The sequence below is a fragment of the Bombina bombina genome, chromosome 5 (assembly GCF_027579735.1).
Source record: "Bombina bombina isolate aBomBom1 chromosome 5, aBomBom1.pri, whole genome shotgun sequence".
In the NCBI taxonomy this organism is placed as follows: Eukaryota; Metazoa; Chordata; class Amphibia; order Anura; family Bombinatoridae; genus Bombina; species Bombina bombina.
Window position 1 is genome coordinate 605,793,803 of NC_069503.1, and position 25,936 is coordinate 605,819,738.

The 25,936-nt window shown below is 42.2% G+C and overlaps 1 protein-coding gene across 1 annotated transcript in view; it reads left to right on the forward strand.

Annotated features, from left to right (window-relative positions):
• The window catches only part of SUGCT (succinyl-CoA:glutarate-CoA transferase), a 1,111,985-nt gene that overhangs the window by 18,439 nt on the left and 1,067,610 nt on the right, over nt 1–25,936 (forward strand). Inside the window, exon 3 of the mRNA XM_053715817.1 lies at nt 22,698–22,771. Within this exon, the coding sequence (XP_053571792.1) occupies nt 22,698–22,771 (74 nt within the window). The remainder of the gene's footprint in view (nt 1–22,697; nt 22,772–25,936) is intronic.

Sequence of the window (25,936 nt, forward strand, 5' to 3'; positions counted from 1 at the left end):
TTCTGAGAACTGGAAGAGCAGACCTTAATAAACTAACCCTGCTTATTTGTCTCTTATTGGCCACAGTAGATGCGATTAGAAAAAGAACTACAAAATAATTATCATTTTGTTAACACACTGACAGTGGGTAGCATTGTCTACTCAGTAACAACTCTAAGGAGTTTGACTGTTAAAAACAACTGCAACAAATAAGGTGTTAATTAATTCCAAAGAATTTCACATGCATCCAGTATGTTAATTTATTGCAAGACTGCAGAAAAATATTTTACAAGATATATTAGTCGCTTTAAGTATTCAGAAATTACAGAACCTTGTAGATTGTCTATGGCACAATTAAAATTAATATTTAAGCCTTGTTCAGCAAAAATACAAATTGAAGGAATCTTGAAATAAGTTGTCATATATAGCTAGACTCCAAGCAGAAGTGATAGGCAAAAAAGCAATGGAGTTATTTCTTTTACAAGATATGACGAGTCCACGGATTTCATCCTTACTTATGGGATTATGCCTCCTGGTCAGCAGGAGGAGGCAAAGAGCACCACAGCAGAGCTGTATATATGTAGCTCCTCCCTTCCCTCCCACTCCAGTCATTCTCTTTGCCTGTGTTAGTGATAGGAAGAGGTAAAATTAGGTGTTTAGATTCTTCAATCAAGAGTTTGTTATTTTTAAATGGTACCTGTGTGTACTATTTTACTCAAGGGTAAAGCAAGGGGAGCTGTACAGATTCAAATATGATAGTTTCTGTGACTCCCAGACTGTGTGCTGCCCTGCTGAATATAGTCTTAGCAAATTTTATCTAAGACCCAGTTTTGTTCCCACAGATTCCTGGAGGAGAAGGACCTCTAGCAGTGTGGGGCAAGTCATGCTGTTACTCAGCATGGAGGTATGTGCAGTCTATTACATTCTATGACACCTAGTACCTCAGAAAAGACTGTCATTTTCCTCTGTATACTGAATATCTTCAGCTATGTCTGTGTGCTTTACTACACGGTTCTGGAGGGCTGACTTACTTATTGGGCCTTTATTATGGGGCTGCATAAAGTGCATTGGGGTGTTTTTTTTGACAAGTTAACCCCTTCAGGATTAGGCTGATGTAGGCGATATTTACTAAGTGTATTCCGGTTTACTCCGGGATCCGGAGTTGTTTATCAGACCGGGAGGTATTGGGGGACTGGCTGCAGTGTTTCAAGGCATATGTGTGGTGGATCACATTTATTAACGGTGTAGTGTAAGGATCACATTTGTCCCGGCGACTCCATTTTTGTTTTACAATGTATATACAGAGCCGCTCGTGAGTTTCGTTGGTTACGCCCACGATGGGCGGGGCACTCGTTCGCGCGCTGAGACAAGCCGCCCAGTGCTGTTCTGGGAGTCGGAGGTGTAATTGACTCCGGTGTCTGTCTGGACCGCGTGGGTAGAACAGGCGGTGTAGACACTCTGCTGTTAGGAGGCTCGTTTGTCGGGTCATAGGGAGCAGGTAGGCGCCGCAGCAGAGCTGTGGCGAGGTGCTATTATTTTTAAAAGTTTAAATGACTGCCCCAAATTAGTTGACTGCTTCTGGGATACGGTATAAAAATTTGTTTTTTTGTCTCCAAAGCCGCAAATATTACAATTTTATAGCGCAGTGTCCTAGAAAAACATTTTTTCTTTTTTCTTAAAGGCACAGTATTTTTGTTTTACAACGGTTTTCTATATAAAAAGTTTATTATATGATTAAATAACTTTTTGCTTTCACCATGGATGATCTTAATGCCACTTGTTCCATGTGTTTAAATGCCAATGTGGAACCCCCCACTTACTTTTTGCCCATCATGCACTGAGAGGGCATTACAATGTAGGATGTTTCTCAGACTGATGAGACTCAGGGTATGCCAACTCTTTCTCCCCAAGCGTCACAGCCCTTAACACCCACTCAAGCGACGCCATGTTCTTCAACTGCGTCCACTTCATTTACTCTGCAGGATATGGCTGCAGTTATGTCATCCACTCTTACAGAAGTTTTATCCAAGTTGCAAATGTTACAAGGCAAACGTGGCAGGACAGAAGCCCCTTTGGTTCCTGCGACTTCTGATGCTTTGATGACTATCTCCGATGTGCCCTCCCAGGGTTCTGATTTGGGGGGCAGGGAGCTTCTGTCTGAGGGGGAACTTTCTGACTCAGGGAGTGTGTTACCTCCGACAGACTCGGACGTCATGTCCTTCAGATTTAAGCTTGAACACCTCCGTCTGTTACTTCGAGAGGTTTTAGTGACTCTGGACGACTGTGACTCTATTGTGGTACCGCCAGAGAAATTGTGTAAGATGGACAAATACTTAGAGGTTCCTTCTTCTTCTGATGTTTTTCCGGTTCCTAAGAGAATTTCGGAAATTATTACGCGTGAATGGGAAAGACCGGGTATCCCGTTCTCACCTTCTCCTAATTTTAGGAAAATGTACCCTATAACTGACTCTGCTCGGGATTCTTGGCAAACGATCCCTAAGGTGGAGGGTGCTATCTCTTCCCTGGCTAAGCATACGACTATCCCTATTGAGGACAGTTGTGCTTTCAAAGACCCTATGGATAAGAAGTTGGAGGGTCTTCTAAAAAAGCTGTTTATTCATCAAGGTTTTCTATTACAACCGACGGCCTGTATTGTACCAGTCACAACTGCGGCTGCCTTTTGGTTGAACGCCTTAGAAGAATCTCTTAAAACTGAGACTTCTTTAGAGGAAATATTGAATAGCATTAAGGCCCTTAAGCTGGCTAATTTTTTTGTTATGGATGCCGCCTTTCAGATCGCCAAATTGGCGGCTAAGAATGCAGGATTTGCCATTTTAGCGCGCAGAGCCTTATGGTTAAAATCTTGGTCGGCGGATGTGTCATCTAAATCCAAGCTTTTGGCTATTCCTTTCAAAGGAAAGACCCTGTTCGGGCCTGACTTGAAAGAAATAATTTCTGACATTACTGGAGGTAAGGGTCATCTCCTACCTCAGGATAACACATCTAAACAAAGTAATTTTCGTTCCTTTCGAAATTTCAAGGGAGTCCTCTCTTCTTCTTCCGCTAAACAGGAAGGGAATTTTGCACAAGTCAAGTCCATCTGGAGACCCAACCAGGCTTGGAACAAGGGTAAACAACCCAAGAAGCCCGCTGCTTCTCCCAAAACAGCATAAAGGGGCGGCCCCCGATCCGGGACCGGATCTAGTAGGGGGCAGACTTCCTCTCTTTGTCCAGGCTTGGATAAGAGACGTTCAGGATCCCTGGACACTGGAAATCGTGTCCCAAGGGTATCAACTGGAATTCAGAAATTCCCTCCCATGGAGAGGTTTCTTCTTTCAGGATTGTCTGTAGACTAGATAAAAAGAGAGGCATTCTTACGTTGTGTAAAAGACCTCTCCACTATGGGAGTAATTCGTCCCGTTCCAATACAGGAACAGGGGCAGGGGTTTTACTCAAATCTTTTCATGGTTCCCAAAAAAGAGGGAACGTTCCGGCCCATTTTAGATCTAAACAAGTTTCTCAGAGTTCCATCCTTCAAGATGGAGACTATTCTGACAATTCTTCCATTGATCTAGGAGGGTCAATATATGACTTCCGTGGACTTAAAGGATGCATACCTTCATATTCCTATCCACAAAGATCATCACCAGTTTCTAAGGTTTGCCTTCCTGGACAAACATTTTCAGTTTGTGGCTCTTCCTTTCGGGCTGGCCACAGCATCCAGGATCTTCACGAAGGTTCTAGGGTCTCTACTGGTGGTTCTCAGACTGCGGGGCATTGCAGTGGTGCCTTATCTGGATGATATTCTGATCCAGGCGTCGTCTTACCAACTGACAGTCTCATACAGACATGGTTCTGTCCTTTCTAAGGACTCACGGGTGGAAGGTGAATCTAGAAAAGAGTTCACTAATTCCACAGACAAGGGTCCCTTTCCTGGGTACTCTGATAGATTCTATATCCATGAAAATTTTCTTGACGGAAGTCAGAAAGTTAAAGATTCTGAATACATGCCGAGCCCTTCAGTCCAATCCTTGGTCATCAGTGGCTCAGTGCATGGAGGTAATTGGATTGATGGTGGCGGCAATGGACATCATTCCGTTTGCTTGTTTTCATCTCAGACCGCTACAACTGAGCATGCTCAGGCAGTGGAATGGAGATTATGCAAATTTGTCTCCTCAGATAGATCTGGATCAGGAGACAAGAGACTCTCTTCTTTGGTGGTTGTCGCCGGATCATCTGTCCCAAGGGACGTGCTTCCGCAGACCCTCATGGGTGATAGTGACAATGGACGCCAGTCTACTAGGTTGGGGTGCAGTCTGGAATTCCCTGAAGGCTCAGGGTATGTGGACTCGGTCGGAGTCTCTACTTCCCATCAATATTCTGGAATTGAGAGCAATATTCAATGCGCTTCAGGCTTGGCCTCGGTTGGCTTCGGCCAAATTTATCCGTTTTTAGTCGGACAACATCATGACTGTGGCCTACATCAATCATCAGGGAGGAACAAGGAGTTCCTTAGCGATGACAGAAGTATACAAGATAATTTGGTGGGTGGAGGCTCACTCTTGTTATCTGTCAGCAATCTACATCCCAGGAGTGGACAACTGGGAAGCAGATTTTTTGAGCAGACAGACGTTTCATCCGGGGGAATGGGAACTCCATCCGGAGGTCTTTGCCACTCTGATTCTCAGATGGGGCAGACCGGAGCTGGATCTTATGGCATCTCGTCAGAATGCCAAGCTCCCGAGATACGGATCCAGGTCCAGGGATTCTCAGGCCAAACTGATAGATGCCTTGGCAGTGCCTTGGTCGTTCAACCTAGCTTATGTGTTTCCACCGTTTGCTCCCCTTCCCCGGGTGATTGCTCGGATCAAACAGGAGAGGGCGTTGGTGATTCTCATCGCTCCTGCGTGGCCTAGCAGTACTTGGTATGCCGATCTGGTGGACATGTCCTCTCTGCCACCGTGAAAGCTTCCATTGAGGCAGGACCTTCTCATTCAGGGACCCTTCCATCATCCGAATCTTGTGTCTCTGCAGCTGACTGCTTGGAGATTGAATGCTTGATTTTATCTAAGCGAGGGTTCTCTGATTCGGTCATTGATACCTTGATTCAGGCACGTAAGCTTGTTACCAGAAAGATTTACCATAAAATATGGCGTAAATATCTTTTTTGGTGCGAATCCAAGGGCTACTCATGGAGTAGGGTTAGGATTCCCAGGGTTTTGTCTTTTCTCCAAGAAGGATTAGAGAAAGGGTTGTAGCAAGTTCCTTAAAGGGACAGATTTCTGCTTTGTCTATTTTGTTACACAAGCGTCTGGCAGATGTTCCAGACGTTCAATCTTTTTGTCAGGCTGTTATGTGATTCTTTTTTCAGGATATGATGTTATCATATATCACTTTTCAGCAAGGAAATGACTGACACATTACACAGGTTTTCACAATCTTATAATAATAATAATATAACAATGATGGTTTATTCTGCAACATAATCATGGAAACAAAATACCACAAACCACTATTCATACTTATAACACTCTATGCAATTGCAATGCTTATATAAACAATTCTAGATACAATTATCTATACAGTTTTCAGTTACATTTAGTTGCCTGCGCAACGACTGATAACAATCTTATGTTGTATTACCACTAAAACAAGTCTAGCTAGTTTTAAACAAACAAATTAATACATCACCGTGATCTCTGGTTACATCATCCTATCCTGCCGCTTCTGGGGCGCAATGGGAGGGGACATCTGGGCAATCTTTGGACCAGGAGACAAACAGGCGATCAGCGGGAAACAACACTGAGGATGCGTCCATCCACAGGCCCCAAAAATACACTCAATACACACACCAAAAATACACAGACGCTCAGACACTCAGACTCTCAGACTCTCAGACTCAGACATGAGACATGACACATGATCAGATTGCCCAAAGGTACCCCTCTTTTATACTGTCCACTTGTGTAACAGTTTTGGCGCAACTCCACAGATCCTGAGACCGCTCCCTCTGAGGTTGGCCGTGGCCCAAGACATCTGGCCAGTCTGTCTTAGCCTCAACCAAGCTTATCAGGGCATGCCCAGGTACTATCTCTGACGTATTACTAAACTGCGATGCCGTCATCTTTAGTTTCAAACAAACATGTTTTTCTGCTTAACATTATATATCTGATTATGTGGTCTTATGCAGTTACTCCTGTCAAATACATCAATAATAGTTTTAACAATCTTTCCATAGATATAATTAATAGCTAAACATCATAATGGCTTTATTACTTAGCCTATTGCAATTGATATTACTTAGCCTATTGCAGTTAATAATAATTCATCGTTTAACAATATTACTAGGCATTAGCCCCTATACCAATGTGTTATCAAGATGTTCCTGAATGTCAGTAAGTAACCCCTGCCAAGGTTGCACCCTTGTTCTGTCTGGGTTTTGACTTCTTATCATCAGCCTCCATCGGTTGTTTACCACTTGTAGCATGACTTAGCGAAATTCACTGTCATCTACTTGAAGTTAATTAATGTCTTTTACTCTGTTAAAGGCACACTCTCTTAAAGGCAAAGTCACACAAGTTAGTGCAAGTGTCTTATGCTTTCACTCTCTTAAAGGCAAAGTCACACAAGTTTAAGCAAGTGTTATAGGAGCAATTACTGCAACCACTTTCCTTACATTCCACCCCTTGGTCATGTGACACCTTGCTTGTTTCTAAACACATACCTTAATAATTAAAACACTCAAGTAATATTGTCTTTTGGTTTAAAACACATCCTACCTAATGTATTACAGAAACATCCAAACATTTTTACTATAATGAATATTCCACACAAGCAAGCCAGACTTATTAATAGCCATTTAACTATGGTTTTGCCTAAGCTCCCAAGCCATCCCCCCAGTCCAAAAGTCCAGTCAAAGTCTTTAAGCCATTTGCTAAATGAATTATCATGTACCTCACGTATGTGCTTTTGCACTTCTTCTAGTCTGTGTAGGTCATGTTTGATTTTACCTGTATTGTCTTCTATGTACACACAGCATTGCTGGTGGATTCTCTGGCAAACTCCTCCTTCTGCAGCTAGGAGGTAGTCTAGAGCCATTCTATTCTGTAATGCCACCATCCTAATTTGTTCCTGTTCTAATGCTAAAAGCTTTATTGCATCTCCAGTTACATTAAAAGCTTCATCTACTAAATCAGCTAGCGTGTTTAATCTAATGAGGGCTGTAGCAGCCCCATAATGAGGGACAAATGTTGCAAGCAGGCGTATACCTTCACTAATTTTAACTCTATTGTGTATTTTGTCCAGGTCAAGGTATCTTCGTGTTCTATGCAACATAGGTGGTGGAAGCGTGGTGGTTATGTTAAAAGCAGGGAATATATATCCTAAAAAGCATGGGCCATAATGGGTGCAAGGTATTACCTTTACTGCCCACCTCCCACACAACCAATAATATCCCACTGGCAGCTTAACAAAAGGAGGACATATCCTATTCAATCGCTTCCTCCCATCCTTAGTCCGTGTGTTACCTGCTAGTGTTTCCCTATTAAGCTGGTACCAGTCTTTAATAAGGTCTCTGGGCTCACCAAACTTAGTCTTCCATTTCTCATGGGCATATGTCAAATATGAGAAGTCATAGAATTTCAGTTTAATGTTGAATACCCCTGTCCTATTTTTAACTAGCCGTCCTATGTTATACATTAACATTATCATGTCAGGTAGCTGGGTTAGGTTATTAGTACTATATATATCCCCATCTAGATTTTGAAACATAATAGCACCTGCAGTCACATTATTAGCTAGATGCAACTTATCCAGCAAGTCATCCCTGCCTGGTGTGTTAAGACCTGTAAAATTCCACACAGTCTTCATATCGGCAAGCATACTCATGGTTAAAGGTACACCTAGATAAGGGTAACCCCTAGTCTGCCCGTGAGGCACAAACCCACATACCCAAACATGGTCCCTGAACATTTGTCACATTAAACACATCTTTGGCAGTTTTTACAAAGGTATTATCAAGTTCCCATGAGGAGGCATGCAGGGAGCCTAAATGGCGCCGTGCATGGTCCCTTTTTCCCTTGTGTCGGTTGTTTAATAATTTCCCATCCATTACAGGTCTCCTGATATACATTAAAAGAGGTTCAGATGACTCTTTTTCCTGTATATTTACACACATATGTCAGTCCCTCTGGTTCCCCATTAGTGTATGATATGTTTAACATTACAGCACGAACCTGTGTATCAATGGATGTTTTACAACCTAAAATGCGTTCCTGAATCCCCACTGTTAGTTTTGGGGAAGTGGAAGGCATACTGGGATTTTCACAAATCAACCCAACCCCTTCTTGCAGTTCAAATATTAAGTTCTCATCCTGTAAAACAATTGTCCAGCTCTCATCCTCCTTAGACTCCTTACAGTCTTCCCTGGTCACTGCAGCAGAACAAAAATCTTAAGTTACACAATGTACAGTGGAGGAAGGGATGTCACAGGTAATTGTCTCTTCTTCTGATAGTTCAAATACCACCCCTTCCCGCTTGGTAAGGAACATCCAACTTCCATATTCATTTTTGGTCAAACAGGTTACGTCGTCATCAAAGGTAAATGGGATGGAGCAGGATGCCCATGTTGTGCAATACGGAATGGTCATGCTTCCCTCATAGAAGGTGTGATAGCTGGCACCGGACACCTCACGTTTCATCCTCTGGCTCATACGACCAAAAGGAGTCCCAACAGAGCACCAGTTACAATAACAGCCCTGTCAACAAGAATCTAGGAAGGAAACATACTTCAAATTAATTCCGTAAATAGCACTTGCCCGCAGGCACATGCAGCCAATCATTGCTCCCTATCCTTGACTACATTCACTACATTGTAACTTCACTTTTAATACATCTATGCTAATTAAATACTCTGGGATGGGTACAATTAAAACAAAACATCACTGCTTAGGGAGACTTCCTACTTTCAATGCCACCCCTGCTTGTTTTACTTCTATAGTCTCCCCCCCCTAATAAATCTAAGTTGCCTCCACTCCATTATCAATCAAAGCCTGCTTAAAATAGACCATACTGATACTGGGAGCTTGGCCTGTTTCGTATGGGCCCTGGAAATATTACTCCAGGTCCTCCAATGAAAGAAAGTCCAACCCTGGCCCTGGGGCTTCAGGGGCACTGGCCCTTTTTGTCCCATCCAGGTATTGGTATCCTTTTCCAGTGGACTTTGTTTGGGAATCAACTAGAGACATGTTCCCCTCAGGGCTAGTTTCCCAAAACGTTACCACAGCATGTTGAGCATGATGCTCAATGTACTCCTGTGTGCCTATCATTCTGGACAGTGAGATTTCACTGTCAGTGATGGATCTGTCATTCAGTACATTTACTGCTTTTCCCAAATGGACCTTCCATTTCTGCAAAGTTTTATCCCACCCCCCAGGGTCCCATCTGGCCCTGCTCTGTAATACTGATTGTAACTTACTTTTGCTCAACCTACCACCCTTCCACTTTACTTTGGCCCTGGCTACCTTAACCACAGCCTGTTGAGCTACATCTTCATAACACTGGCTCTTTTTTAATAGCAATTTATTCTGACTCTGCAGGCACACCGTCTGCTCTACAGCTTCCTCTAACTGCTCGTGTGTCTTTCTGTATGCCTGTAATAACACCCATAATTTCTTATGTAACCTTTCTGTGTCTGAATGTGTCTTAACTTTTACATTCTGTAATCTATTCAACATTTCACAAGGTTCTATTTTGTCAAAAAATTCAGCGTTATCTTTGAGGTCAGTCCCAGACAAGACTTCCCCTGCTAATTCCTGATATGGGGTCCCATTCCAAGTCACAATATTTTGAGGCCGTGAAGGGGGAACCGTTTGTGCTTTCTTCCTAAACATTTTCATAATACCTTCAATTATTGCTGACATCAATCAATAAATTCACAGTAACAGTAACAATATACGTTAATATGTATATACCTGTGCAATATCAATTAATTTCATTCCAAGGTGACAATTGTGACTATGTCCATGAAATATCTGTTTATTTACACAGCTTTCATGGCTCATTTGAGGAATTAACAATTCAATTCTAGCTAATCCAGAAACATATATATTTATACTCCTGACCATGCAAGATACAACTATATATTTTTCTGGCTTATTATTTTATCTACAAAGGGGTTTCACTTTCGCTCGGAGCTGCGTCTATCAGCTCTGCACATTCAGTAAGAAAACTGTCAGTTTTCTTTGCTCAAGTGATAAACAATTATGTATCCTGCCGACCGACTACGCCAATAATGTTATGTGATTCTTTTTTCAGGATATGATGTTATCATATATCACTTTTCAGCAAGGAAATGACTGACACATTACACAGGTTTTCACAATCTTATAATAACAATGATGGTTTATTCTGCAACATAATCATGGAAACAAAATACCACAAACCACTATTCATACTTATAACAGTCTATGTAATTGCAATGCTTATATAAACAATTCTAGATACAATTATCTATACAGTTTTCAGTTACATTTAGTTGCCTGCGCAACGACTGATAACAATCTTATGTTGTATTACCACTAAAACAAGTCTAGCTAGTTTTAAACAAACAAATTAATACATCACCGTGATCTCTGGTTACATCATCCTATCCTGCCGCTTCTGGGGCGCAATGGGAGGGGACATCTGGGCAATCTTTGGACCAGGAGACAAACAGGCGATCAGCGGGAAACAACACTGAGGATGCGTCCATCCACAGGCCCCAAAAATACACTCAATACACACACCAAAAATACACAGACGCTCAGACACTCAGACTCTCAGACTCTCAGACTCAGACATGAGACATGACACATGATCAGATTGCCCAAAGGTACCCCTCTTTTATACTGTCCACTTGTGTAACAGTTTTGGCGCAACTCCACAGATCCTGAGACCGCTCCCTCTGAGGTTGGCCGTGGCCCAAGACATCTGGCCAGTCTGTCTTAGCCTCAACCAAGCTTATCAGGGCATGCCCAGGTACTATCTCTGACGTATTACTAAACTGCGATGCCGTCATCTTTAGTTTCAAACAAACATGTTTTTCTGCTTAACATTATATATCTGATTATGTGGTCTTATGCAGTTACTCCTGTCAAATACATCAATAATAGTTTTAACAATCTTTCCATAGATATAATTAATAGCTAAACATCATAATGGCTTTATTACTTAGCCTATTGCAATTGATATTACTTAGCCTATTGCAATTAATAATAATTCATCGTTTAACAATATTACTAGGCATTAGCCCCTATACCAATGTGTTATCAAGATGTTCCTGAATGTCAGTAAGTAACCCCCGCCAAGGTTGCACCCTTGTTCTGTCTGGGTTTTGACTTCTTATCATCAGCCTCCATCGGTTGTTTACCACTTGTAGCATGACTTAGCGAAATTCACTGTCATCTACTTGAAGTTAATTAATGTCTTTTACTCTGTTAAAGGCACACTCTCTTAAAGGCAAAGTCACACAAGTTAGTGCAAGTGTCTTATGCTTTCACTCTCTTAAAGGCAAAGTCACACAAGTTTAAGCAAGTGTTATAGGAGCAATTACTGCAACCACTTTCCTTACACAGGCTCTGACTAGAATCAAGCCTGTGTTTAGACCAATTGCTCCACCTTGGAGTTTGAATTTAGTTCTTAATATTCTTCAAGGGGTTTCCGTTTGAACCCATGCATTCCATAGATATTAGGTTGTTATCTTGGAAAGTTTTATTTTTGGTTGCTATTTCCTCTGCTCGCAGAGTTTCTGAGCTTTCAGCTTTACAATGTGACTCTCCTTATCTTATTTTCCATTCTGATAAGGTGGTGTTACGTACCAAACCTTGTTTTCTTCCTAAGGTTGTTTCTAATAAGAATATTAATCAGGAAATTGTTGTTCCTTCCTTGTGTCCTAAGGAGCATCTGTTACATAACTTGGACGTGGTCCGTGCCCTGAAGGTTTACTTACAGGCGACTAAAGAATTTTGTCAATCATCTTCATTATTTGTTGTTTTTTTCTGGAAGACGTAGGGGCCAGAAAGCTACAGCTACCTCTCTTTCTTTTTGGCTGAAGAGTATCATCCATTTGGCATATGAGACTGCTGGACAGCAGCCTCCTGAAAGAATTACGGTTCATTCTACTAGGGCTGTGGCTTCCTCATGGGCATTTTAAAATGCTGCTGCTGTTGAACAGATTTGCAAGGCTGCAACTTGGTCGTCTCTTCACACTTTTTCCAAATTTTATACTTTTGCCTCGTCTGAGGCTGTTTTTGGGAGAAAGGTTCTTCAAGCAGTGGTGCCTTCCATTTAGGTTCCTGTCTTGTCCCTCCCTTTCATCCGTGTCCTATAGCTTTGGTATTGTATCCCATAAGTAAGGATGAAATCCGTGGACTCGTCATATCTTGTAAAAGAAAAGGAAATTTATGCTTACCTGATAAATTTATTTATTTTATGATATGACGAGTCCACGGCCCACCATGTATTTATTTTTGTTAAACTTCAGTCACCTCTGCACCTTTGGCTTTTCCTTTCTCTTCCTAACTTCGGTCGAATTACTGGAGTGGGAGGGAAGGGAGGAGCTATATATACAGCTCTGCTGGGGTGCTCTTTGCCTCCTCCTGCTGACCAGGAGGCGTAGTCCCGTAAGTAAGGATGAAATCCGTGGACTCGTCATATCGTAAAAGAAATAAATTTATCAGGTAAGCATACATTTCCTTTTTTTGTTGTTAAAGGGACAGGGCATACCATAAAAAAAAAAAGTTTCTAATTTACTTCATCCCCATGATATTCTGTGTTAAAAAGATACATAGGTAGGCATCTGGAGCACTACATGACAGGACATAGTGCTGTCATCTTGTGCTCTTGTAAATGGATAACATTCTTGTGAAACTGCTGCCATATAGTGCTCCAGAAATGGGCCGGCTCCTTAGCTTACGTCCCTGCTGTTCAACAAAAGATACCACAAGAACAAAGTAAAATTATAGACTTAATTTAGAAAGTTGTTTAAAATCGCATACTGAATCATGAAAGAAAATTTTTGGGTTTCATATCCCTTTAATGTATGTAAGATCATTATATGAAATGCTTGCTTACAGCTAGACTAGAAATGTATATTATGCCTCCTTCAATAAAGTTCATGCAGAAAGTTGAGAATAACTGTGTTAGAGAATATTTGGTGTCATTCTTTTGCAATTAAAAAACAGAATTTATGCTTACCTGATAAATTACTTTCTCCAACGGTGTGTCCGGTCCACGGCGTCATCCTTACTTGTGGGATATCTCTTCCCCAACAGGAAATGGCAAAGAGTCCCAGCAAAGCTGGCCATATAGTCCCTCCTAGGCTCCGCCCACCCCAGTCATTCGACCGACGGACAGGAGGAAATATATATAGGAGAAACCATATGGTACCGTGGTGACTGTAGTTAGAGAAAATAATTCATCAGACCTGATTAAAAAACCAGGGCGGGCCGTGGACCGGACACACCGTTGGAGAAAGTAATTTATCAGGTAAGCATAAATTCTGTTTTCTCCAACATTGGTGTGTCCGGTCCACGGCGTCATCCTTACTTGTGGGAACCAATACCAAAGCTTTAGGACACAGATGAAGGGAGGGAGCAAATCAGGTTACCTAAACGGAAGGCACCACAGCTTGCAAAACCTTTCTCCCAAAAATAGCCTCCGAAGAAGCAAAAGTATCAAATTTGTAAAATTTGGCAAAAGTGTGCAGTGAAGACCAAGTCGCTGCCTTACATATCTGGTCAACAGAAGCCTCGTTCTTGAAGGCCCATGTGGAAGCCACAGCCCTAGTGGAGTGAGCTGTGATTCTTTCAGGAGGCTGCCGTCCGGCAGTCTCATAAGCCAATCGGATGATGCTTTTAAGCCAAAAGGAAAGAGAGGTAGAAGTCGCTTTTTGACCTCTCCTTTTACCAGAATAAACAACAAACAAGGAAGATGTTTGTCTGAAATCTTTTGTAGCCTCTAAATAGAATTTTAGAGCACGGACTACGTCCAAATTGTGTAACAAACGTTCCTTCTTTGAAACTGAATTCGGACATAAAGAAGGTACAACTATCTCCTGGTTAATATATTTGTTAGAAACAACCTTAGGAAGAAAACCAGGCTTAGTACGCAAAACCACCTTATCTGCATGGAACACCAGATAGGGCGGAGAACACTGCAGAGCAGATAACTCTGAAACTCTTCTAGCAGAAGAAATTGCAACCAAACACAAAACTTTCCAAGATAGTAACTTAATATCTATGGAATGTAAAGGTTCAAACGGAACCCCTTGAAGAACTGAAAGAACTAGATTTAGACTCCAGGGAAGAGTCAAAGGTCTGTAAACAGGCTTGATCCTAACCAGAGCCTGAACAAATGCTTGAACATCTGGCACAGCTGCCAGTCTTTTGTGTAGTAAGACAGATAAAGCAGAGATCTGTCCCTTTAGAGAACTTGCAGATAATCCTTTCTCCAAATCTTCTTGTAGAAAGGAGAGAATCTTAGGAATTTTTATCTTATTCCATGGGAATCCTTTGGATTCACACCAACAGATATATCTTTTCCATATTTTATGGTAAATCTTTCTAGTTACTGGTTTTCTGGCCTGAACCAGAGTATCTATCACAGAATCTGAAAACCCACGCTTCGATAGAATCAAGCGTTCAATCTCCAAGCCGTCAGCTGGAGGGAGACCAGATTTGGATGTTCGAATGGACCCTGAACAAGAAGGTCCTGTCTCAAAGGTAGCTTTCATGGTGGAACCGATGACATATTCACCAGGTCTGCATACCAAGTCCTGCGTGGCCACGCAGGAGCTATCAAGATCACCGAGGCCCTCTCCTGATTGATCCTGGCTACCAGCCTGGGAATGAGAGGAAACAGTGGAAATACATAAGCTAGGTTGAAGGTCCAAGGTGCTACTAGTGCATCTATTAGAGTCGCCTTGGGATCCCTGGATCTGGACCCGTAGCAAGGAACCTTGAAGTTCTGACGAGACGCCATCAGATCCATGTCTGGAATGCCCCATAATTGAGTTATTTGGGCAAAGATCTCCGGGTGGAGTTCCCACTCCGCCGGATGGAATGTCTGACGACTCAGAAAATCCGCCTCCCAGTTTTCCACACCTGGGATGTGGATCGCAGACAGGTGGCAGGAGTGATCCTCTGCCCATTGAATTATTTTGGTCACTTCTTTCATCGCCAGGGAACTCCTTGTTCCCCCCTGATGATTGATATACGCAACGGTCGTCATGTTGTCTGATTGGAACCTTATGAATCTGGCCTTTGCTAGTTGAGGCCAAGCCCTGAGAGCATTGAATATCACTCTCAGTTCCAGAATGTTTATCGGGAGAAGAGACTCTTCCCGAGACCATAGACCCTGAGCTTTCAGGGATTCCCAGACCGCGCCCCAGCCCACTAGACTGGCGTCGGTCGTGACAATGACCCACTCTGGTCTGCGGAAGCTCATTCCCTGGGACAGATGGTCCAGGGTCAGCCACCAACGGATTGAATCTCTGGTCTTCTGATCTACTTGAATCATTGGAGACAAGTCTGTATAGTCCCCATTCCACTGTTTGAGCATGCACAGTTGTAATGGTCTTAGATGAATTCGTGCAAAAGGAACTATGTCCATTGCTGCAACCATCAACCCTACTACTTCCATGCACTGCGCTATGGAAGGACGAGGAACAGAATGAAGAACCTGACAAGAGCTTAGAAGTTTTGACTTTCTGACCTCTGTCAGAAAAATCCTCATTTCTAAGGAATCTATTATTGTTCCCAAGAAGGGAACTCTTGTCGACGGAGACAGAGAACTTTTTTCTATGTTCACCTTCCATCCGTGTGATCTGAGAAAGGCCATAACTATGTCTGTATGAGCCTTTGCTTTTGACAGGGACGACGCTTGTATTGTCGTCCAAGTAAGGTACTACTGCAATGCCCCTCGGTCTTAGAACCGCTAGAAGGGACCCTAGTACCTTTGTGAAAATCCTTGGAGCAGTGGCTAACCCGAATGGGAGGGACACAAACTGGTAATGCTTGTCCAGAAAAGCGAACCTTAGGAACTGATGATGTTCTTTGTGGATAGGAATATGTAGGTACGCATCCTTTAGATCCACGGTAGTCATTAATTGACTTTCCTGGATAGTGGGTAGAATCGTTCGAATGGTTTCCATCTTGAACGATGGTACCCTGAGAAATTTGTTTTGGATCTTCAAATCCAAAATTGGTCTGAAAGTTCCCTCTTTTTTGGGAACTACGAACAGATTGGAATAAAATCCCATTCCTTGTTCCTTTATTGGAACTGGGTGTATCACTCCCATCTTTAACAGGTCTTCTACACAATGTAAGAACGCCTGTCTCTTTATTTGGTTTGAGGATAAGTGAGACATGTGGAACCTTCCCCTTGGGGGTAGTTCCCTGAATTCCAGGAGATAACCTTGAGAAACTATTTCTAGCGCCCAGGGATCCTGAACATCTCTTGCCCAAGCCTGAGCAAAGAGAGAGAGTCTGCCCCCCACTAGATCCGGTCCCGGATCGGGGGCTACTCCTTCATGCTGTTTTGTTAGCAGCGGCAGGCTTCTTGGCCTGCTTACCCTTGTTCCAGCCTTGCATCGGTTTCCAGGCTGGTTTGGGTTGTGAGGCATTACCCTCTTGCTTAGAGGATGCAGAATTAGAGGCCGGTCCGTTCCTGAAATTGCGAAAGGAACGAAAATTAGACTTATTTTTGGCCTTGAAAGGCCTATCTTGTGGAAGGGCGTGGCCCTTTCCCCCAGTGATGTCTGAAATAATCTCTTTCAATTCTGGTCCAAATAGAGTTTTACCTTTGAAAGGGATGTTAAGCAATTTTGTCTTGGATGACACATCCGCTGACCAAGACTTTAGCCAAAGCGCTCTGCGCGCCACGATAGCAAACACTGAATTTTTCGCCGCTAATCTAGCTAATTGCAAAGCGGCATCTAAAATAAAAGAGTTAGCCAACTTAAGTGCGTGAACTCTGTCCATATCCTCCTCATATGGAGTCTCTCTACTAAGCGAGTTTTCTAGTTCCTCGAACCAGAACCACGCTGCTGTAGTGACAGGAACAATGCACGAAATGGGTTGTAGAAGGTAACCTTGCTGTACAAAAATCTTTTTAAGCAAACCCTCCAATTTTTTATCCATAGGATCTTTGAAAGCACAACTATCTTCGATAGGAATAGTAGTGCGTTTGTTTAGAGTAGAAACTGCCCCCTCGACCTTAGGGACTGTCTGCCATAAGTCCTTTCTGGGGTCGACCATAGGAAATAATTTCTTAAATATAGGGGGGGGAACAAAAGGTATGCCGGGCTTTTCCCACTCCTTATTTACTATGTCCGCCACCCGCTTGGGTATAGGAAAAGCGTCGGGGTGCACCGGAACCTCTAGGAACTTGTCCATCTTGCATAATTTCTCTGGAAGGACCAAGTTGTCACAATCATCCAGAGTAGATAACACCTCCTTAAGCAGTGCGCGGAGATGTTCTAATTTAAATTTAAATGTCACAACATCAGGTTCAGCTTGTTGAGAAATTTTTCCTGAATCTGAAATTTCTCCATCTGACAAAACCTCCCTCATGGCCCCTTCAGATTGGTGTGAGGGTATGACAGAAAAATTATCATCAGCGCCCTCCTGCTCTTCAGTGTTTAAAACAGAGCAATCGCGCTTTCTCTGATAAGTAGGCATTTTGGATAAAATATTTGCTATGGAGTTATCCATTACAGCCGTTAATTGTTGCATGGTAATAAGCATTGGCGCACTAGATGTACTAGGGGCCTCCTGTGTGGGCAAAACTGGTGTAGACACAGTAGGAGATGATGTAGTATCATGTTTACTCCCCTCATCTGAGGAATCATCTTGGGCAATTTCATTATCTGTGGCAGTACTGTCCTTACTTTGTTTGGACGCTATGGCACAATTATCACATAAATTTAAATGGGGAGACACATTGGCTTTCATACATATAGAACATAGCTTATCCGAAGGCACAGACATGTTAAACAGGCTTAAACTTGTCAACAAAGCACAAAAAACGTTTTAAAACAAAACCGTTACTGTCTCTTTAAATTTTAAACAGAAAACACTTTATTACTGAATATGTGAAAAAGTATGAAGGAATTATTCAAAAATTACCAAAATTTCACCACAGTGTCTTAAAGCATTAAGAGTATTGCACACCAAATTTCAGAGCTTTAACCCTTAAAATAACGGAACCGGAGCCGTTTACAAATTTAACCCCTATACAGTCCCAGCTATAGCCTTTGCTGAGACCCAACCAAGCCCAGAGGGGAATACGATACCAATTGATGCCTTCTAGAAGCTTTTCCAGCAAATTTCAGATCCTCACACATGCATCTGCATGCTCTGCTCTCAAAAAACAACTGCGCAGTAATGGCGCGAAAATGAGGCTCAGTCTACAACTAGGAAGGCCCCCTGACTGGAAAAGGTGTCTAACATAGTGCCTGCCGTTTAATAAACGTTCCCCAAGTTTATAAATGCAAATTGTCAGCATAAATATGAATAAAATGCCCAAATAAAGCAATCGATTTAGCCCATAAAAATGTCTACCAGTTTTTTAGCCCATATTAAGCCCTTTATTCTGTTTGTTTGACTAAGAAAATGGCTTACCGGTCCCCATGAGGGGAAATGACAGCCTTCCAGCATTACATGGTCTTGTTAGAAATATGGCTAGTCATACCTTAAGCAGAAAAGTCTGCTAACTGTTTCCCCCAACTGAAGTTACTTCATCTCAACAGTCCTATGTGGAAACAGCAATCGATTTTAGTTACTGTCTGCTAAAATCATCTTCCTCTCACAAACAGAAATCTTCATCCTTTTCTGTTTCCGAGTAAATAGTACATTGCAGCACTATTTTAAAATAGCAAACACTTGATAGAAGAATAAAAACTACATTTAAACACCAAAAAACTCTTAACCATCTCCTTGGAGATGTTGCCTGTGCAACGGCAAAGAGAATGACTGGGGTGGGCGGAGCCTAGGAGGGACTATATGGCCAGCTTTGCTGGGACTCTTTGCCATTTCCTGTTGGGGAAGAGATATCCCACAAGTAAGGATGACGCCGTGGACCGGACACACCAATGTTGGAGAAATATTGCTAATTTCTTTCCTAAGATATGGAGAGTCCACTACGTCATTCCAATTACTAGTGGTAATATCACTCCTGGCTAGCAGGAGAAAGCAAAGAGCACCACAGCAAAGCTGTTAAGTTTCACTCCCTTACCCATAATCCCCAGTCATTCTCTTTGCCTCTGTCAATGGAGGAGGGGGAAGTTTGGTGTCTGAAGAAATGAATTCCTTTTTCAGGTACTTTTCCCTGCAAGCAAGAATTTGGGTTTAGCTGAGTCCACATCAATCTCTTCAGTAGAGTAGTGGTGGCTTTTAAGCAGTTAGGAAACAAAGCAAGGACTACCTCACCACTTCCTAACACATTGCTGCCCATGGTACAGAAAGCCAGAGTTGGTTACTCTGTTCTTTCTTTTTCTACAGGTCTCTGTAAGGAGAATGTGTTCTTTCACGCCTTGTGAGCTGTCTTCCTGCCGCACAGCTAGACTGTAAGTGCTTTTGTCTTCTAGGTCTTGGAGACTTGCACTTCAAAAAAATATTTAATATGCACTAGATTGGGACATTTTTAAAACCCTTTATACATGATTCTTTTTGGCAGTGGGCAGGCACATTATGTATATTGAGACTAGGGGTTAATCTTCCCTTTATTGGGACGTTTTTCCTCTTTTGGCTAATTTTGTTGAAATACTTATAATATTAGTATGTGTGTAGGGCTTATGTTTTATACAGGGATTTATGTATAAACTTAAAATGTGTCAGTTAGTTTTCTTTGCTTGCGTAGCTAGAACAGGCTGAAAGACTGCTTGAGTGTAGTTTCCTCTCTGCCGGTCATGTGACTTCTCTCTGCTGTCGACTATTCGCGGAGCGGCGTCATTGAATTTCAGTCTCTTCAGAGTCGATCTACTATATGATCGTTTTAGAGACTTCTGGCAGCCAAATTGTGTATAAGTGTTACGGTAAGGCACCTCAGCCTGATTGGTTTATTATTTTAAATATTTTTTACATAATGTTAAGCGGCTGTGGTATTAAAAATTCTTAAAGTGACAGTGTATATAAAAAATGTCTACAATTTGGGGAATTTTGTATTTAATATTATGGACATGGAAGACTCTGTGTCTTTTGACAAATGCTTGTTATGCCTAGAGGCACACATTGTTTTGCCTATGCAATTCTGTGCTGCATGCTTAGCTAGAACACTTCAATTTAAAGATAAATTGTTGCCCGCTGAGCCCAATGTCTCTCAGGATGATGCTTTTCAGGCAATGCCACAGCTTTCTCCTCAAACGTCCCAAGCCTCTATGGCGTCACATACAGTGCCCTGCATTTTCTCTCAGTCTCCTGGAGCAGTTTATTTGCCTGCAGATTTTGCTGCACAAGTATCTTCTGTGGTATCTGCAGCATTATCTGCTTTTCCTATGATGGGAAAGAGGAAAATTAGACATTCAGATATTAAGGTTTCCGTTCCACCTACTGCTACGCAGGTTGCCCTCCCTCATAGGTCTGATGAGGAGGATACGTCAGTAGCCTCTGAGGGTGAAATCTCAGATTAGGACAGTATTATTTCTTCATCTGATACTGAAGAAGTAAACTTCAGATTTAAGTTTGAACACCTTTGTGTACTGTTAAAGGAGGCATACTTGAACTGCGTTCAGGACCTTTCCTCCCTGGGAGTCATTGTTCCAGTTCCAGTAAGGGAACAGGGTCTAGGATTCTATTCAAATCTGTTTGTGGTGCCCAAAAAAGAGGGAACTTTTTTGACTCATTTTAGACCTAAAGTGTCTCAACAAGTTTCTCAGGGTACCGTCCGTCAAAATGGAAAACATTCTTCCTTTGGTCCAAGAGGGTCAGTTCATGACGACCATAGACACGAAGGACGCGTATCTTCATGTTCCCATCCAAAGAGATCATCACAAATTCCTGAGATTCGCCTTTCTAGACAAACACTTTGTTTGTGGCTCTTCCGTTTGGCCTTGAACAGCTCCCAGAATTTTCTCAAAGGTTCTGGGGGCTCCCTTGGCAGTGATCAGGTCTCGGGGAATTGCAGTGGCGCCATTCCTGGACGATATATTGGTTCAGACGCCATCTTTTCAACAAGCAAACTCTCATACAGAGATCTTGTTGTCTTTTCTACATTCCCACAATTGGAACGTGAATCTGAAAAAGAGTTCTCTTGTTCCAGCTACAAGGGTGGTTTTCTTAGGGACCATAATAGATTCCCTATCTATGAAAATTTTGCTGAACGAGGTCAGAAAATCCAGAATTCTCTCCTTTTGCCTCTCTCTACAGTCTACTGTTCGGCCATCAGTGGCTCAATATATGGAGGTAATTGGTCTGATGGTCGCTTCCATGGACATTATTCCCTTTGCACGATTCCATTTGAGAGCTCTGCAATTATGCATGCTCAGACAATGGAACGGAGACCATTCGGATCTGTCTGAGGATATATCTAGACCAGTCGACAAGAGACTCTCTCCCGTGGTGGCTTTCTCTGGTCCATCTGTCTCAGGGCACATGCTTCTGGAGACCTTCCTGGGGGATTGTGACCACAGACGCTAGGCTGGGGAGCAGTCTGGGACTCGTTAAAGGTGCAGGGACTATGGACTTGGGAGGAGTCTCCCCATAAAATCTTGGAATTGAGAGCGATTTACAATGCTCGGATGGCTTGACCTCAATTGTCCTTAGCCGGTTTATCAGGTTTCAGTCGGACAACATCACCTCAGTGGCTTACATCAACCACCAGGGAGGAACTCGGAGTTCCTTAGCTATGAAGGAGGTGGCATGGATTATTCAGTGGGCAGAAGATCACAATTGTTGTCTTTCTGCCATCCACATTCCTGGAGTTGACAACTGGGAAGCAGATTTCCTGAATAAAAAGAGAGAAGCGCTCAACCTGGGAATGAACAATAGCATAATAGCTTGTTCTATGGCTAGTTACCACCCTAGAAGCAGCCTCTTTTTGCTCAACATGTGCCTTTCACAGAGAAGAACTTTCCTGAAGCATATCAGTCTGATCCTGACTTCACAGTACAGTGCAGCCCCGAAATACCAGGCAATCTTTCTCTGAACAAGAGAAACAGCAAAACCCCAGACGTACGATTCGGCATATTGTGTGCCTCGTCAGTGAGGTGCAGCCATATCCCTCTAGGCACACTGAGCACCGGGTCCTCATCTGGATTCCAGCATCAGACTTTGGGAGACTTCCCTAAGTGTCATAATTTGCATAAATAAAAGCAGATTTCCTGAATAAAAAGAGACAAGCGCTCAACCTGGGAACGAACAATAGCGTAATAGCTTGTTCTATGGCTAGTTACCACCCAAGAAGCAGATTCCCTGAGCAGACAGACATTTCATCCCGGGGAGTGGGCTTGAATTTCATCCCGGTCGAATAACTGGGGATTATGGGTAGGGGAGTGACACTTAACAGTTTTGCTGTGGTGCTCTTTGCTTCCTCCTGCTGGCCAGTAGTGATATTCCCACTAGTAATTAGAATGACGTTGTGGACTCTCCATGTCCGGAAAGAAAGAAATTTATCAGGTAAGCATACATTTTGTTATTTCATAAAAAAAGTGATCTCTAACTCTTCATTGTAAATATAACCCACAGGGTACTTGCTGGACCATTTGCAACAATGATTCTTGGAGACCTTGGAGCTGAAGTTATCAAAGTAGAAAGGCCTGGTAATTTACTGTTTTTCTTTCTTTCTTTCTTTATGTTTTTCTTCTGTATCATACTACACTTAAATGGACAGTCTTTTTCAAAATTGTTATTCCTTAACCCCTTAATGACCACAGCACTTTTCCATTTTCTGTCCGTTTGGGACCAAGGCTATTTTTACATTTCTGCAGTGTTTGTGTTTAGCTGTAATTTTCCTCTTACTCATTTACTGTACCTACACATATTATATACCGTTTTTCTCGCCATTAAATGGGCTTTCTAAAGATACCATTATTTTCATCATATCTTATAATTTACTATAAAATTTTTTATAAAATATGAGGAAAAAATTGAAAAAAACACACTTTTTCTAACTTTGACCCCCAAAATCTGTTACACATCTACAACCACCAAAAAACACCCATGCTAAATAGTTTCTAAATTTTATCCTGAGTTTAGAAATACCCACTGTTTACATGTTCTTTGCTTTTTTTGTAAGTTATAGGGCCATAAATACAAATAGCACTTTGCTATTTCCAAACCATTATTTTTCAAAATTAGAGCTAGTTACATTAGATTAGTTACATTACACTAATATCTTTCAGGAATCTCTGAATCACCATTGACATGTATATATTTTTTTTTAGTAGACATCCCAAAGTATTCATCTAGGCCCATTTTGGTATATTTCATGCCACCATTTCACCGCCAAATGCGATTAAATACAAAAAATCGTTCACTTTTTTACTAATTTTTTCACAAACTTTTGGTTTCTCACTGAAATTATTTACAAACAGCTTGTGCAATTATGGCTTAAATGGTTGTAAATGCTTCTCTGGGATCCCCTTTGTTCAGAAATAGCAGACATATATGGCTTTGGCGTTGCTTTTTAGTAATTAGAAGGCTGCTAAATGCCACTGCGCACTACACGTGTATTATGCCCAGCAGTGAAGGGGTTAATTATGGAGCATGTAGGGAGCTTTTAGGGATACTTTTAGCTTTAGTGTAGTGTAGTAGAGAACCCCAAGTATTGATCTAGGCCAATTTTGGTATATTTCATGCCACCATTTCACCGCCAAATGCGATCAAATTAAAAAAAACGTAAAATTTTTCACAATTTTAGGTTTCTCACTGAAATCATTTACAAACAGCTTGTGCAATTATGGCACAAATGGTTGTAAATGCTTCTCTGGGATCCCCTTTGTTCAGAAATAGCAGACATATATGGCTTTGGCGTTGCTTTTTGGTAATTAGAAGGCCGCCAAATGCAGCTGCATTTCACACGTGTATTATGGCTAGCAGTGAAGGGGTTAATTATGTAGCTTGCAGGGTTAATTTTAGCTTTAGTGTAGAGCTCAGCCTCCCACCTGAAACATGAGACCCCCTGATCCCTCCCAAACAGCTCTCTTCCCTCCCCCACTCCACAATTGTCCCCGCCATCTTAAGTACTGGCAGAAACTCTGCCAGTACTAAAATAAAAGCTATACTTGGGCTTTTTTTGTTGTTTTTTTTGGCATATTTACATATGCTGCTGTGTAGGATCCCCCCTTAGTCCCCAACCTCACTGATCCCCCACCAAACAGCTCTCTAACCCTCCTCCTCTGCCTTAATGGGCGCCATCTTGGGTACTGGCAGCTGTCTGCCAGTACCCAGTTTAGTAACAAATGTGCCTTTTTTTTTTTAAAAAAAATCCCTTTTCTGTAGTGTAGCTTTCCCCCCCCCCCAAGACCATCCCCCCACCCCTTCCAGATCCCTTAGCTGTTTATTTGTAATATTTTAAAACTTTTTATTTTAACTTTTCACAGCCTTATTTTTCCGTAGTGTAGCAGTTCCCTCCCGCTCCCGCCCCGTGCACGCGCCCGCCCGCCGCCCCCCGTGCACGCGCGCGCTCCCGTGCGCGCTCCCGACGGTTCCACCCCCGATCCCGCCCCCCTTCTCTCCACTCGGCACATCGATGGCCGCCCACCCGCCTCCCAGACTTGCTCCCACCCACCAACGATACCGGCCACCGATGTCCGGTGCAGAGAGGGCCACAGAGTGGCTCTCTCTGCATCGGATGGCCAAGGGGGGTTATTGCAGGATGCCTCCATATCGAGGCATCACTGCAATAACCGGAAAGCAGCTGGAAGCGAGCAGGATCGCTTCCATCTGCTTTCCAGACCAAGGACGTACGCCACACGTCCTCGGTCATTAACTGTATTTTTTTTGAGGACGTGTGGCGTACGTCCTTGGTCATTAAGGGGTTAAAAAGATAGATAATCCCTCTTTTACCCATTCACCAGTTTTGCACAACCATATACTTTTTACCTCTGTGATTACCTTCTATCTAAGCCTCTTCAGACTGCCCCCATATCTTATTTCTACTTACAGATTTGCATTTAGTGCAGACTCATGAATAAGTCCACGGGAGTGAGCACAATGTTATCTATATCCAAATGAACTAGCAGTATCTTGTTCGGAAAAGCCATAAAAATGTCCTGTGATTAAGGCAGCCTAAATGGGCTTAAAACAGGCAGAAATCTAGATGTTTAAAGCTTATAAAGTATATTAATATAACATTGTTAGTTGTGCGATGCTGGGATATGGGTAGTAAAAGCGTTATCTATGTTTTTAAACAATACATTTTTTGGAATAGACTGTCCCTTTAACTAACATGCAAAATAATTGGCTATTCGCTCAATAGTATATGCTACTCACTGGGTTTGGCCCTTGATAATGCATAGATAAAAGGGACAGTCTACTCCAGAAATGTTATTGTTTAAAAAGATAGATAATCCCTTTATTACCCAATCCCCAGTTTCTCTTAACCAACACTGTTAAATTAATACACTTTTTACCTCTGTGATTACCTTGTATTTAAGCATCTGCAAACTGCCTCCTTATCTCAGTTCTTTTGACAGGCTTGCATTTTAGCCCATCAGTGCTGACTCCTAGGTGACTCTATGTAGTGACCACAATGTTGTCTATATGGCACATATGAACTAGCGCTGTTAAGCTCTGAACTGAGATAAGAGGCAACCTTCAAGGGCTTAAAAATTTGCATATGAGCCTACCTAGGTTTAGCTTTCAATAAAGAATACCAGATGAACAAAGCAAATTAGATGATAAAATTGGAAAGTTATTTAAAATTGCATGGCTTATTTGAAGAACAAAAGTTTAATTTTGTCTACACTGTCCCTATAATAAAA